The sequence below is a fragment of the Daphnia carinata genome, chromosome 8 (assembly GCF_022539665.2).
Source record: "Daphnia carinata strain CSIRO-1 chromosome 8, CSIRO_AGI_Dcar_HiC_V3, whole genome shotgun sequence".
In the NCBI taxonomy this organism is placed as follows: Eukaryota; Metazoa; Arthropoda; class Branchiopoda; order Diplostraca; family Daphniidae; genus Daphnia; species Daphnia carinata.
The window spans coordinates 8,043,864-8,059,146 of NC_081338.1; the positions used below are offsets into that span (position 1 = coordinate 8,043,864).

The 15,283-nt window shown below is 41.6% G+C and overlaps 1 protein-coding gene across 4 annotated transcripts in view; it reads right to left on the bottom strand.

Moving 5' to 3' along the window:
• Positions 1–311: 311 nt before the first annotated feature.
• Positions 312–15,283, bottom strand: part of LOC130700418 (potassium channel subfamily T member 2-like) — a 37,883-nt gene continuing 22,911 nt past the window's right edge. For 2 of the 4 annotated variants that reach the window (XM_057522466.2, XM_057522463.2), the window contains exons 2-24: positions 13,705–13,784; positions 13,301–13,400; positions 10,915–11,113; positions 10,659–10,733; positions 10,409–10,492; positions 9,871–9,965; positions 9,266–9,449; positions 8,343–8,384; positions 8,113–8,235; positions 6,660–6,860; positions 6,145–6,282; positions 5,787–5,866; positions 4,403–4,974; positions 4,150–4,341; positions 2,952–3,099; positions 2,764–2,869; positions 2,363–2,607; positions 2,106–2,240; positions 1,669–1,966; positions 1,484–1,609; positions 1,292–1,399; positions 1,012–1,205; positions 312–914 (exon numbers count right to left, since the gene is read on the bottom strand). In XM_057522466.2, the coding sequence (XP_057378449.1) occupies positions 434–914; positions 1,012–1,205; positions 1,292–1,399; positions 1,484–1,609; positions 1,669–1,966; positions 2,106–2,240; positions 2,363–2,607; positions 2,764–2,869; positions 2,952–3,099; positions 4,150–4,341; positions 4,403–4,974; positions 5,787–5,866; positions 6,145–6,282; positions 6,660–6,860; positions 8,113–8,235; positions 8,343–8,384; positions 9,266–9,449; positions 9,871–9,965; positions 10,409–10,492; positions 10,659–10,733; positions 10,915–11,113; positions 13,301–13,400; positions 13,705–13,784 (4,006 nt within the window). In that variant the 3' untranslated portion in view covers positions 312–433. Of the gene's footprint in view, positions 915–1,011; positions 1,206–1,291; positions 1,400–1,483; positions 1,610–1,668; positions 1,967–2,105; positions 2,241–2,362; positions 2,608–2,763; positions 2,870–2,951; positions 3,100–4,149; positions 4,342–4,402; positions 4,975–5,786; positions 5,867–6,144; positions 6,283–6,659; positions 6,861–8,112; positions 8,236–8,342; positions 8,385–9,265; positions 9,450–9,870; positions 9,966–10,408; positions 10,493–10,658; positions 10,734–10,914; positions 11,114–13,300; positions 13,401–13,704; positions 13,785–14,114; positions 15,027–15,283 lie in introns of those variants that run through there. The other 2 variants (XM_057522465.2, XM_057522464.2) reach the window with 2 other exon arrangements.

Below are 15,283 nucleotides of genomic sequence, written 5' to 3' on the forward strand. Positions count from 1 at the left end.
CAAAACTTCTAAATGATCGAATGCGTACAAATTTCAAAGAAGTCGATCACGGATGTATGGTAAATGCTATTGTCTAATCATTCTGCGCAATTTCAACAATCTGTGAAAAGAATCAAGGCAGTGGAGGCTATAGGGAATGACGGAGTGTTGATCAAATATTTCGGATAGTGTCGCATAAGGTATTTTCTATGTGTGCTTGCGAATAAAGAAAATAAAATAAGCGAAGCTTAACATGCCCTCCAAATTGTTTGCGGGATGTAAAATGTTGATGTAAATTGGAATGATAGTGAACGGTAGGATTTTCAGTGATGGAAATTTTCATCCTTATCATGTTTTAGTCATCTGAATCACAGACAAAAATGGCGGGTGTAATTGGCTTCGGGAAGTGATTGCTACTTTTTATATTGGATTGAGCTACGGGTGGAGGGTGGTGTCATACGATCGTACCACGAAGATCTAGAGATTCCTCAGAGTCACTACAATCCTGGTCAGCAGGAGGAGTGACCTCTAAACCAATGCTACCATTCAAAGGAATCTTGATGCTTCCACCGCGTAAGCCTGATCCAGAAAAAAGACCACTCGTCCCTCCAGTAGGTTCTAAATTCAAGCTTACCTCCTCCACACTTGATGTATTACGTGTCATCAAACCTTGACGCAAAGAGCTAGAACGCCTCATCAGAATATCATCAACGCGAAGAGAATGTGATCTTCCACGATTTGCACCCAGGCCGGAAGGTGGGCCTAGAGAGATGTCTGGGCTATCTGGCAGAGAAAGTGAGTTGGCTTTCTGTGGCATTGGTTTCGTACTATTGCGTCGACGTCTTTCCTCGCAGATGTTGATATGCGACCGACGGCGACTGTTGTGTCGTTCGAACGTCTTCTGGGCCGAGAATGGACTTGGTCGGATCAGATAACTGGTGAATTTGAAAGGAGCAACGAAATGTTAAAATATTATCCAACAGACATTTTAGCAAACTGTAGCTACTTTAGCCATAAATACACTAGCCATACATTATATCGCCCTCTTCTAATTTAAGATCACAGCTAGGATTGATGATGACGTAAGAAAGTGACGATCTTTTCTCTGAGACATCATCATAATCAAGGGTATCGATACCAAGGCTGTCCATTCTTGAACGAACTAAGCTGGCGATTTCTGCTCGTTCTATCAGTTGTGTATGATTGTCACGTGCTTCGTCAGTCAACTATTGTTTCACAAAAAAAAATATATATTGGTATGAATTACTAAACTTTTACAATTCAATTTTAAAGGTTATTCTTGAATGGGTACCAGTGAAACGCGCCCGGGATGCTGCCGCGAGTGAACTGGGGTGTCATAGTTCCCTCGTCGAGGTATGTCAGCGCAACCGGTATCTTCACGGGCCATATCCTCGCTAACCTGTTATTTGTTGAGAAAGGTAAGAATGAGAGTGTCGTCAAGCTAAAGATGCAGTAGAATGAAATTGCCAATTTTTATAACTACACTCTCAGAGTTGGATGTGTCTTGCGTCCTGTAGATACCAATAGGTATTTCGCAAGTGGTAGAACATAATTTCTGATAGAGACGTCCATAGGTGCGAATCCACATGTCTTCTTTTGTGATTTTCATCTGTAACAAAAACAATTTTTTTTTTATTGAGAAGAATCGTTCCGTAATAAAGCATGTACCGAGCTCAAGAATCCTGATCCGGGGGCTTGATCAATACCAAGTAACAGACGGACAAAAGTGATGACATAGTCTTTAACGAAAGCTTGGTAGAGAAGTGTGTCAAGCATGCTAGCGGAGAAAACGCTTCCGGCAGCAAACGGTAGTCGAAACATGTAGGAAATATGCGATCCTCGCTCCTTCTCAGCCTTTTCCATGCGCGACAAATGTAGAGCATACTTATCGTGTGCACGAAACTGCATAAAACGCATGTTGGATGACTGGCTGAGTTCAGTAATGGTCTTAATACTTGGGAAAAACCTAAAATAGTTTTTAAAAACTGCCATTTAAACTCGGTAAGCCCTTAGCAGTTGTTCCATTATAGTTATAAATTTTGTTTTCTTCTTATTATTATTGTTTTTACGATTATTATTTGCGTTAATTTTGATTCTCGTATTACTTGAACATGGTCTGGACGGAGACGATGGTGTTGCAGTCGGAGAGAGTGTCTTCTTCGGCCGAATTGGAGAATTCCTTGTTGACGACGACGACGCTTTCAGCCAGTATTATACCCGCTTTTATTAAGTCGTCCAAACTATATCAGTTTAAATAAAGAATAAGACAGGTAATAATGTAAACTAATTCAAAATGTTCTGAATAATTGTCTGCATGCGGATGGCAATACCTATCCAGACACTGCACACAGTATGGACTTACCAGTCAATGGTCCCCAGCATCCAGTAGACAAATGGAAAATAAGAGATGGAGTCCAGGAACGCGACGTCTGGTTTTCGTTCCAGTAGCAACACAATAGGGTTTAAACTCGACTTAGTGCGAAAATGAGCTCGCAAGGGAATGACGAAATTATAGATGCCGGTAGAGGCGTAATCAGCTGCGAGGATGATGACTTTATTAGACCAATTATATTCCTTGGCACTTCGATGGCTCGAGTGCTCACACACCTAAACCAACGGAAGATACATAAAATTTATCATATGCCGACAAAAATCTCCTTATTCATTTTTCGACCAAAACAAAAATGAGACCTCTATGAGCTGCGATAGACCGCTAGCTACAGGCGTACATCAATTATGCTGTGAAAGAGCCAAAACAGATACCTGAGTAAGTTGTAGACAACAAAGTGGTTTCTTCTCCTTCAAAAGGTAACATAAGGTGGGGCTAACGCCAATGTACGGCGACACCGGTGGAAAACCTTTCACGATCCTTATTCATAGATAAGAGATTACCTTTAGTACTTAAGAATATTCCGACTGGCTTTTCTTAAGGCAATAATTGCTAGGCTTACGAGATCTTTTCGGTTGGGGCGGGCCACGGAACGTCATCGTCGATCTCATCCTCACTATCCTCGGTGGCTGTGGTATGACCAGCTACCAGGTTTATAGTAGAACCCGAAAACATATCAGGGACTGGCAAGATGCTCGGTCGTCGGCTTTCTGGAAATTCGATGAAAAAATAGATGTGAGTGCCACTTGATTCTATTTTTTCATTTTTATAAATTTTTTTTTCTAGCACAAAATACCATTTCATATTTCACAGAGCAATCTTTTCTACACCTAGATTTTACGACGTATAGTTAAAACCATCAGTTATTCAATCGTGAAATGACTTATGTCTTTGTCGTGTATCATAGGAGTCTTGATCCTACGAGATACACAGGAAATGTACTCGTTGTAAATTCAGATGGTTTAGAAACCTAGAGGATGTACGACGAAAAAGTTCTTAAATCAAGTTTACATATCCCATGCTGTCCTTCCTATTGGACTCTCCAACGAGGTATTATAATTATATGACTAGTAAACTTCAATGCGATCCGTGTGGTCTCTTCGTCTAGCAAACGGTACAAATTACTGGAAGCCATAATCTAATAGTGTACTAGGCATAGCTATTCCGCTACTAAAATCAACCAAATATTCCATTTCTAGCAACTAATACACTGTTAATTAGCTCGGATACACGCATAGTAGGCGCATAAAGCACCATAGCGAGAACGATAATGCCATTGTGAGAAGGAGGATGGTTGTTGGAGGTGATGAACAAAAAGCGACTACTAGGGGCCCAATAGAACGCAACATAGATACCGTAGTATGTATCAGAGCTTATCAGACTCTCAATAAACAATCGGATTAGTCCAGCGTGTGTATGATCTATCATGCGACTGAATGTTCTTTTTTCTTTTCTTGCTATATCCTTCGATAATTGGAGTTTGGAATTGTAATTCAAACAACGGTTTCGATTGGACGTATTGTGCCACGTTCAGTAGTATTTTCAGAATAGATAAGGCTCTGATAAGGCGTATACCAATCAAAATCAGTTTCGGTATGTATTAAATGAAGAAGCCTGATACGCACACCTCCCACCTTCCCCCCATCCCCAGGCTAAAACAAATGAAGAAAATCAAAATACTATGTGTGATACGAAGAAGTTACACAAGTAGTTAGTATATACGTAGATGCGGTAAAGCGAGCAAGCTTGTAGAACCTTACCACTGTGTCCACTAGGAACGGCTAAAAGGCCGGGAGAGTCGCTCTTTGGCACGCCGAGAAAATTGCTCGCACCACCGGCAAACGTTGCTGCGTTGCTGAGACTCTGATTGCCAACAGAGCAGGCCGTCGTGCTGTCCATGGAGTCGTTTCGATTAATGAAACTACCACGGCGAGGCATTCCACTATCAAATACTGAAAAGAACGTCAAAATGTTTGCATTAATTCAACAAAGAATTTCAAAATTTCAGTTTACTGTTGGGCGACGAACAACGAGCTGTTAGTCCATCGTAAATGTTTCCTTGAAAAGAAGTCTGTGTTTTGCTGTTTGGTATAACGTGACGAGCTGAAACGATTCCGCTTGTTGTCATAGTAGTCGTCGTCAAAACCGTCTCTTTAGATTTTACGAAACCTCCTGACATGGTGGAAGTCATCCCAGCCTCCATGTTGGATTGAGCACTGCTGCTAGCTGGTTGTTGCATTTGGGCGGCGGCATCTGTGCCACTGGAGGCAGTCGGTGTGGCAACGAAGGCCGAATTTTCCTCCTTGGTGATGCTCATGTAGAAACAAATATCAGTTTTTTTCATGATGTGTCGAGGGCCTGGATTTAGTAAAATGGTTTCCTCGTAGAATTCGGGCATCTCGGCTGGTCTCACTCCCACCAATGCCACACCGTATTTCCGATGTGAGTGAAAGCTGGCATACGTGAAACTTTTGCCATCATACTCGCCGAAAAAACGACTTTCCGCTAACAGGATGTGGTAGATCTCGTTGCCGCTACATTTTCCATATAGTCTATGCCACTCTTCGTCCGACACTTGGCCTTCCCTTGATAGTGAGAAAACGTAATCAAAACGTTAAGCATAACATGCATTTCGAGGCAAACACGATTCATAGTTCATAGTTTAACTATGTTTCCGAATGGCATTTTAGTTACAGATGCTGTTAACTGCGCTTCACTTTGCTTTGCTAACATGTACGGACGCATCGGTTCGTATATGCTGGCCAGGTGATGTACAGCACGTGAAAACTCTAATGTCAACATGTCAATGTGTTTCCCCTAGAAGGATGAAAATTCCATAGCTGTATGCATAAACCCACTACATATTATGAAATTTTTACATAAACATTGTTACAACTGAAATTTTTTTCAAGCCTTCTATCGTATTTACTTTTTTTTTGCAATTGTTTCTTCCCTCGCATACTGCAATCAGCCTGCCTTCAACCTATTTGCATTGCACTTCCCTACACAAACAAAAAGGCATATCTAAAAACTAGCAAAACCAACCAACAGAGAACCTAATACTTAATCATTCTACGCCGTCAACACAAGTCCGTCGAGTTCTTCCTTTCTTTTTTCCAGTAATTTACGAAGACGTGAATACGTATGTTGATCAAACACGTGTAAAACTGTAGTGATACGTGAACACACACAGCACCAATTCGTTCTTTAACAATTCTGACGCCTATAATAAATCTCAGTTATTCACTAGCATCCAGGATTTTCTATCCGACCCTCGGAGGTCACCATGTGCACTTTATTGGTAGTAAATTTTTGAAATATTGTAAAGGGATTTCAAGAAACGAATCGGTCACATCCAAAAATCATGAAGGAATTAGCAGTTACAACGCATACTTACTGGCCGCGAGAAGTGTGAAGAAGTAACGTAACCAAAGTTGATGTCCCCGGAGCCAGACAGTTGTTTGCTAACAAAGCGTACTGGAAAAAAAAAAGAAATAAAAGTTCGATCATTTTAGTTCTCTGAATTCTGCATTTCACGCGAAAACGAAATCACCGGTAGTGTGTATGGAGCTACAAGAAATTTCAGCCAAAAGATTTAACCCAGAATTTTTAAATACAGCTATACTATGCATAGAAATAACTAAAAAAGGCAAATGGTTTTTTGATTGAATTAAATAATAAAAATCGTACAAAAAGAAAAAATAAAATAAAAAGCGGGTTTTCGATAACCGCCAGCTTTGGGCATTAAGGCCTACCTTGAACTCGTCCTCACACACAACGTGTTGTGCAAATTTAACGTGCAGTTTGTTTTCTGGGCGGAAAATCTGCACGTACTGAGGGACTTCGGGCGCAAAATCTTTTACGGCCCACGATCGCAATATTGTGTGTTCATCCTGAAAAATTGAACAAAAGACTCAAGTTTTTTATTATTTATATAACAACAATGCCGCATGGCGGGGCTCGGGGCATATTTTAATTGATAATAATAGATCAAAAGTTCCAACACATAAATGACGCACGGAAGCACAAAAAAAAAATCTGGTCCACAAACTATGAACTTGTTATTTCATTAGACTAGTTATGGGTAGCTACGTAAAATGGTTTCATTAAATTAAAGCCCGGAATTTGAGCTTGCCACGAGTTTGCCAGTTATGAAACACGACGTGGTTTGTTAAGCTCATGAGTTATCAAGTTCATAGCAGATCTTGATGCGGTAGGCGTATAAGACGGAAAATAATGCGAAGATTATAAAATGGCAGAATAAACTTACGGCTGCCGTTTTATCACAATAGTTCCTGGCGGCCAGAACGAAACAGGCTTCGGCTTCGTTCATGCGTGCCCTGGCCAGATCGGCGTCTTTGAGACAAGATCCCTGGATGTAGATGACCCGTTGGGCCCACATCGGCACCTGCAGGATCATCCGCATCGTCGTGTCCAGCTCGATGGGCGATAGAAGTACCACGTAATAATCCTGTATAACAAGAAAACAGCCATACACATAGGACACAAGATTAGACACGACTTATGAGGGGGGTTGGCAAGTACGTGATTTTTCTTTATAATCATATGTCCTGATCCCCTTGAATGTCCTGAAACCCATAAAGCCAATGCAATTTCAGAAAGAGTCGCTTACTTTCTTTGAGCAAAAAATCAAACAGCATTGTGAGACTTAACAGTCCCTTGTATTTCGTTTTAGCTACGACTACTCGTGAGAGCAGACGCGTGACACTAAATGACGGAAACGGTGCTAAAAGCATCAACTTGGATGTTGTGTTCGCCTGTAATAAGGTGTACAAGAGAACGGAGAAGGTACATCCTCATTTAATGTAATGAGTCATCAAATATTTCTCATTAAAGAATGCAAACAAACAAACGACACACAACAGCATATTGCGGAGATTACAAGGAAGGGTGTGAAACCTGATCCGTCTGTCAAGCAGTACACTCCATCTAAGCAGGAGAAAAAAATCTGCTTCCCGTTACTTTCCTCATTCACCATGTCTCCTGCTCTCCTCACATTCTTTTCAAGTTTTCTAGCGGTTTCACTACTTGTCTGCTGCTTTGTATGCGTTTTCTTTTTTGGCATCCGCTGCGACCTGCTATCTAATTAAGTATCGATCGCTTCCTTCCTCTGAGTTTGCATAATAGATTTCCGTCGTGAGAAGATGAAAGGTTGAAAAGAACATGACGTCATCTGCAGCATTTTCGGGGAACCATAGACAAGATTTTATTTGTGAACAATTTTTCAGGATGTTTTACGTTTGAGTCCAAGACTAGCGTTTAGCCAAGGACTAGCGCATTGAAAATACTTTGTTCCTACATTTCGGGGGAAAACTTCTCGTGATCGAGTGCCAACGGATGAAAAGGTGGCTACCCCAGGCAAAATGCAGCACGTGGGATATGGTTGACAGAATCCTAGCCAGTGATGACTCAGCTAGTTCGTGGGACAAAACAAACTCGTTAATTTCGTACTGTAGGACTGCAGGCAAGGTAAACTAATGAGAACCCGTGTTGGCAAACGTGTCCCGGTACTCGCTAGAGGCTTGCTAGCATAGTTGCATTGCATACTATAACTTGAGAACAGCCTTTTGCCATTATGCCTGCACGACACTTAGCTCGTAATGAACGAAAACCCCCCTCCCTTTGCTCAACAATAACAAGGGGTTAGAAAGGACAACCCTAAGCTTCAACGATGTCGACTAGAGTAGCTGAAGCAATCGTACCTGGAGAAGAGGATGCGCATAAAACTCGTTGAGAAAGTCCATAATGGTGTCGGCGTGTAACGATGTCGAACAGACGACCACGTGACGCTCCGACTGGGCTCGATGAGACGAATAAGTGCCTCCCTAGATCGATTATGCATCACACTTTAAAGTATTTTAAGTCGTAAAAGACATAGCGATGTGTCGGCAGCCTCGCTGGGCCGACCTCGATACATCTTAGTGTCACCTACCAATTTTTTACGTTCCATCCAGGTGAAGGCCAATTGTTCAAACTGCAATTGGGAAAAATTTGTTATTACTAGGGTTGCAAAACTGACAGCAAAATATTGCATAGGTATTTGTAGGTCTACATACTACGGTTAGGAACCTGCAGTTATGGTCTACTTGTCTAAATTCAAAACAAACTTTTACGAGTAACGGAATGCGCGCATTTTTGGGTACAGCAACAATTGATTTTTGTTTTTTCGAACGGCACGTTGACTGCACATTAATAGGATACGTTGAGGTAAAAGCATGTAACATTAATTCCACGCCCCCTCAAGTTAGCGACAGAGTAAACTTGAGGAAGACCACTTTTTATTCGTCTATCGTACAATTCAAAGTTTCACATTTGGCAGATGATAGCCAATGGCGAATAATGCATATCATTGTGTCTGTGAGCAAAGTTGGGCGTGAGTACATAATTGCCCACGTCGTAAAGCCTTTTCTTCGACAATGTGCCACCGCATTATAATAGTTTATAAGGTAGCCAGTAGATTGGTGCAGAATGGGAAACCATTCCCACGAGGAATTTGAAGAAATCTCAAGCTAGTAAGAGTTTCGCTAGTTCAGTATCTTTATCGTTCGAATGATACGCTTTCCGCCCCTGGGAACATGTACAACGCAGGTACGTGGTATCTGCATCTACAATACGCAGTTCAATCGCAGCAATGGACTTTCGTTTGAAGTATTCATTATGAAAACTATTCAACTTAGTCGCTTTATTCCAAGGCGGCCAAGAAAAAAAAAATAGCAACCCAAGTGGTAAGGTTTTATGATAGACGAATAAAACGGAATGCTTCTGATCTCTGCGGAACAATGGACAATTGGGTAGTTTCTAGGCTACTTCATTAACTCATTAACTATGCATGTATGAGGAAACGGAAAGATATACCTGCGTGGGCAGAACGATGAGGGCGACGCAAATCATGACGACCATGTAGAGCTGCGACGGCCAAATGTCTGGAACGTAGTCGCCGTAGCCGACAGTTGAGAATGTCACCACCACAAAATAGCACGACTGGAACAAGTTGAAATGGCGATGACCTGCTCTCTGGAAATGTTGAACTCCGCACACACTGAAACGTTCAGTCACCATGAAAAAAATTTATACAATACTCTGTTATTTTTACACGCTTTATTAAAGTAAACTGCATTAGTAACCGACGATCAGCTCGGCAAAAAACAGTTTTATTATTTTTCTATTCGATAATAGCTGAAAAGCCTAGCATGAATAGATCTAGGCTAATAGATATAGACCTTAGACCTATTTAAGTTTTTAGTCCCGCAAGATCTTTACTTGAGTTTTGCAGGTCTCATTGGGAATCAGGTACAGTACATTTTACAATTAATCAGAAAAATTCTAAGTCAGCTAAACGATCTTGGAGTTCGTAAATATATTATAAAAATTAAGTTGCCAAGCTCACAAGCCTTAATGATATCGAGATGTTAAATAAATCGAAGCAAAGAGGGTCAGCAGTAAACGCAAATAACACTGACCTGGTAAATACGAGGCAAAGAAGAGTGGCTGACAAGACCATCAGCTGCTGAGACAGGGCAGACTGGGAACGCTGCATCGCCCGATGGAGGTCATTCTTTTAAAATAACAGGTCAAACTTTTGTTAACGTCAATTTTAACAAACGTACAAAGTTTTTGTTCTAAGCATTCCCCAAGGGGCGCGATTTAAACAAATCAATTGCCCAGCGTGTGGTGAACGCTATTTATGGACCGAACTAGTTTCTTTCGATGAACTGCTGAAACCTTTAGTATGGCAGCATCTTGCAACTGTGAGATGCAATGTTTATGAGCATCCGCATCGATATGTGTCATAGCTGCACACAGCTAGTGTACAATGTACACAATAGCACTAGATGCAGCGTACCCCCACCTAAGTTTAGAAAAGTTCGATATTCGGTCTTTGGACCGATCAAGCCAACCAATCAAAACTTTTCTTTACCAGGAATACAAAATCACCAAGAGCAACAAAACGAAAGAAGGAACGCAACAGCTGGTAAAAGGTACAGCGATAATACTCACAAACATGTTTTCCAGTGCCCGTTTGGCCAGCCAGCAGTTGAGGAAGACGGGAATGAACAGATGACGTAATGGCGAGTAAAACAACTGTTAAATTCCGGCAGCGTGATGTGATTGTCGGATGAAAAATTAAGGTAAAAAAAAATAAAAAATATGTACATTATTTGAATTAAAAGTATAAAAAATTTAATATTCTTTTTTTTTAGGCGTAGTTTTATTGCTAAACACGTCGCAATCCATATACCATACGTACCGTAAAAATGTATGGTATGGTGTTCACGAGCTCCAAGATGAAGTAAAACGAAAGGATTTCCTGCAAGATGTTTCCCTTTTATAAAAATGTGCAATGACAAATAACTACTCGACGTTGTATAATGCTAATTATAGCTGCGTAACACAACCGTAATTGAAACCATCGCACAACTCACACCAACGTACAAAGATAGAACTGCACAATCAAGAAATTTTGGTGGCATGCAGACACGTATAGAATGTAATGAAAGGTATACTTTGTAGCTGAGATAGGCAACTAGGAGAGTTTCAATGAGGCTGATGAGGGCGAAAATGACTTCGATGACCCAGAGTGCGGTGGGCCGTTCTATCCACCAGATAGCTTCCCAGTGAATGATGGGATTGTCCATAAACTGTTGAGGCGTCTTCTCATATGCAGCCAAATATTCAGTCTTATTACCCACCTCGCATCCGTAACTGGAATAGAAATTAGCAAATGAATTGCAGAATCAAGTCAATTTAGAATGATTTCTTTAATTTCCAAATTGTCAACAAGTTATAAAATACAATGATAGAAGTAACGAGACTAAGACTAATGGGCAAATTGCCCATTTTCTCTTGGTTGTATGTTTATGCAACAAAACTGGCAATGTCGTTTTAATGCAAAATTGTAAATTTAGTCATTTACACGTTTTACCGGGTAGGTACCAAGGCGAACCTTATGTTTTGTACAATTTAAACTTCGAACAGGCTTAGAATTTTAAAATAAGTTGTTTAACTAGGGTAGGTAAGAAGGACACAAAATCTGTTTCACATCATAGCCATGAAAAGTTCATCAGCCTCGTGCACAATTTATTACTAATTAATTTTTCCTCCACTAATGGATTAAAATAGTTCTGTGGCATTTTGGACAAGTCATCGCACTTTGCGCCCCTAAGTGGCACTGCAGTGATAATTTTCGGATGGCCCAGTGGGCATTCAGTGTAGCTGCTCCACATAAAATCACGGAGCAGTTTCACAGAATGCCATCGATCTATGAAATCATTCATCGAGTTCTGCCAACATTTTCTTAGGTTTGTAATCCGTGTTCTAACCTAAATGCCGAACCCAATAATCAACAGATGAGATATCAATCTACGACATTTCCCTCCTGTGCAGTAAATTACTGCCTACTGTTAACGATAACATTGTTAGCAGTTTCAAGCGGAATAGTCAGCCAAATATGCGAGTGCTTCGTGATTGGACCTCATGAACCGCCTATTAGTGTAACAGTAAAACACCAAATATTCATCCACTAGTAAAAGCACTACCGCCAGATAGTCATAACGCTTTTTTACTCTTGAGATGCCGAATTTCTCCTGAAATCCTGGTACCTTCGCAATACCATCTCACCGTGTCGCGGCAGATCACCATGGTGACATACGGCGACCGGCGAAAAGTAGTCGACGTATTGCGATTGCTTTTATATTCCGATATTGATTCTCCCTTCTATGAACCTATGCCTTATTTTGACAGTGAGTATGTTTATTTCTAATTTTTGAGAAGCACAACCGAGGGCATTGGCCATAATCTGTTTCTTATTCGCACCCACGTAATGACATAGAACTTACAAAGTACGTTTATTTTTCTTTATTTGGTTGTATAAAGCTGTTCATATGTTTCCATGATTGCCTAACCGAACGGACCAGTAACCAGCATTCCCCTTTATATAATCCAACTTGTTACTGCCTTTAACTCGCTATTGGTTCCCAGCGACTCTTGCACCTTATCAGTTTGCTTGTACGGCTGACGACAGAGCAACGGTAATAGGAAACTGAAATCGAACCGTCCATCCCTGAACCTGCCAGCCTCATGTGCCCGGTGATGCCCATGATCAAAAGGATGATCTATGGAACGGTGCACGTATACTGCAGGCAAAGATTAAACTAGAGTCTAGACGCAGGACAAACACGCAGCGCATCGGAGAGCTCGTTTGTATCCGCTCGTTTCTATAGTCACCGCGCTAACGATCCAAACTATTGGGAAAACAGCAAGAGAAATTTTACAAATTGACACAGGCCTTTAACAGACGACCCTGACCAGCAAATGAACTCCCCATCCCTATGTTTACCGCTGAAATAGAAAAGAATGAAGGACATAACGATTTTAAGTGGCACTTTTCGACAAAGCGAAATGCAGTTGCTCCTCTCTCGCTCTCTCCCTCACGTTTTTCCTCTTTTTTCTCTTTTTTCTCTTCTCTTTTTCATTATAGAAAGCATCCCAATCGTGAAGTATCCACATTACACGACCCCGTCCTCGATGGCGTTGGGCAAAATGTGGCGATCCTGCTCAGCTCTATTATCGTTAGCCACTACCTCCGCTATGATTAGTATGGTATCAAGCGTTCTATTCTTATAACATACACCCAAAGACCACCGGACTCAGAGTCACTTGCTTTTTTGCTCCCGCGCTCCGGGAGAGTAACGATGTAAGCTAAATTCAGATAAAAGAAAAGCTGAAATAAGAATATGACCATGTGCGTAACGCAGCACCAAGAAGACGGAGATAAAATTGCTAGTGCGTTTACGTTGATAGATGAACGTACTTGATTGTTTTGCTATTCTGGTTATCTCAATTACGTACATGATTGAAGATTAGAAAAATCTGTTTTTAAAGGAATCTTACCAAGTGGCTTGAGTGGGATCATTGTCGAAAATGACGCGGCCGACGTAGAGCAAGCACGTCAACAGTTTGATGAACAGGTTGAAGATTCGGATCCGCAGACCTAGACGGCAGGAGACAATTGATTCGTTGTCGAACACGCATAGACACGAAAAGAAAAAAAAATGAAAAAGGAAAGAAAAAATAAATGTTCAATAACGATAATGGCTAAACTCTTTTCATCGATGGAGGAATACATTCTTTGGCCAACTCGTGCTGCTGAAACCGTTTTCTAGATTGAAAGCTGCCGCTTTCTCGAAACATCTAGGGATTTATTACAAGCACTACAGCAACGGATCAAATCCTTAAGGTGATGCTGATAGACCTGGGTTGTGAGGGATAAACATGCAAATAGTGGGAAGTCTCACTTGATCGTTGGTTGCGGATAAAGTAGAGCTGGAGCCGTTCCTTGAATGTGTTTTCGTTGACGTAGTACTCCACTCTCACTCTGCATGCACCGAAAATAAAAAAAAGACAGGGATAAACAAACACAGCTCCATCATCAAAGTCAATAATGAAGAGTGAGTCGACGTAATCATTTAACAAGGTTGCTGACAGTCGCACAGAGAATGAGGACAACACCGTTCGAACTTTGCGGTCGATACAGTTGTCAAGTCTCCGCTATAAAACAAAGGCACACTAACCTGTTCAACCATAACGCGTGATACACACACCTAATATCCACGCTGGCATCAATACACATACGTACAGAGACTTTGCATAGATATTAAATGCTAAAACCAGCTCTAAAGTAACATATGACAGAAAAACAACTTACCGAGGAATGTTTTCATAGCTATCCCATACGGAGGCTAAGCAATTGTATGAATACATGTGACTACTGGCGGCCGAAGCGGCAGCAGTGGCCAACGCACCAGCCGTGCCACTTGCGCAAGTGATACGATTCTCTGCCTGACCCGATGACGCCATCGCCAACAAAGCGACTGAAAGTTGCCTACTGCAACGTGAGCATACCATACAGATCGTCACATCCTTTTAGCCTCCTCCTTTGATATGCAACGAAAGCTTCTGTACAACTGGGGCTCCACTTGTATTAAAACGTGTGTACAATACCGTTCAGGCAGTAATACGATAATTTATGCTGAAAAATCCCTTTTTGAAGTTAGTCAGGCTAACCTTGCGCGAAAACTTGTTCGCCTGAGCCTCTCATAAGCACCTAAGAGATGAATTCAAACTCTTTGAGGTACCACAACCCGCTTTAAGAAAGGTTGCGTTTACACCTGTATCAGCTCACACTAGTTCATTGCATACAGTGCCCGATTCGCCAACGGGTAACTAGCGCGGAACAAATTATATCGAAGCGTCAAGTGCAGCGGCAATAGCAATACAACTGAGAAGGAATCGGCGAAGAGTTGACACACACATACACACGCACACACTAGCAGTTGCACATACAGCCAACGCCTATAGCACAACTGTTTCCGATCGCATCCACTGAGCAAGGTACAGGACAGAGGAGTAGAGGGGAGAGTTTGCGGACCGTGAACTAGACGTTGAGTATTTACGGGACAGTGAAGCAAGAGCGTGACTATCTGTCGTTCTTCCCATCCACCGTATGGTGACGTGATCGTGGACAAGGCAGCAGCAGAAAACCAAATAAGGTACCTACCAATATGAGCTCACGGCATCATCACAACGGCGCACATGCACAGAGCATCAGTGGCTCAGGGCCCCCTGAGGAACAGGAGGGAGCAGAAGGACAGCACGTATCAATAAGGATATACCGCAGGCGGCGAGTGATGGTTATGGCACAGTGCAAGCGTACATATTCTACACACCAGTTAAAGACATGCCCATCGGTGGGTGCTATATATAACACACAGTACTCAAGCTGGCCTCGGTTATCTATCGTGTAGTACCTAAAATATATGACTGTTACGTAACGAATCGACAGCTATGGTAGTGTATTGGCCGTAGGTTGGCATT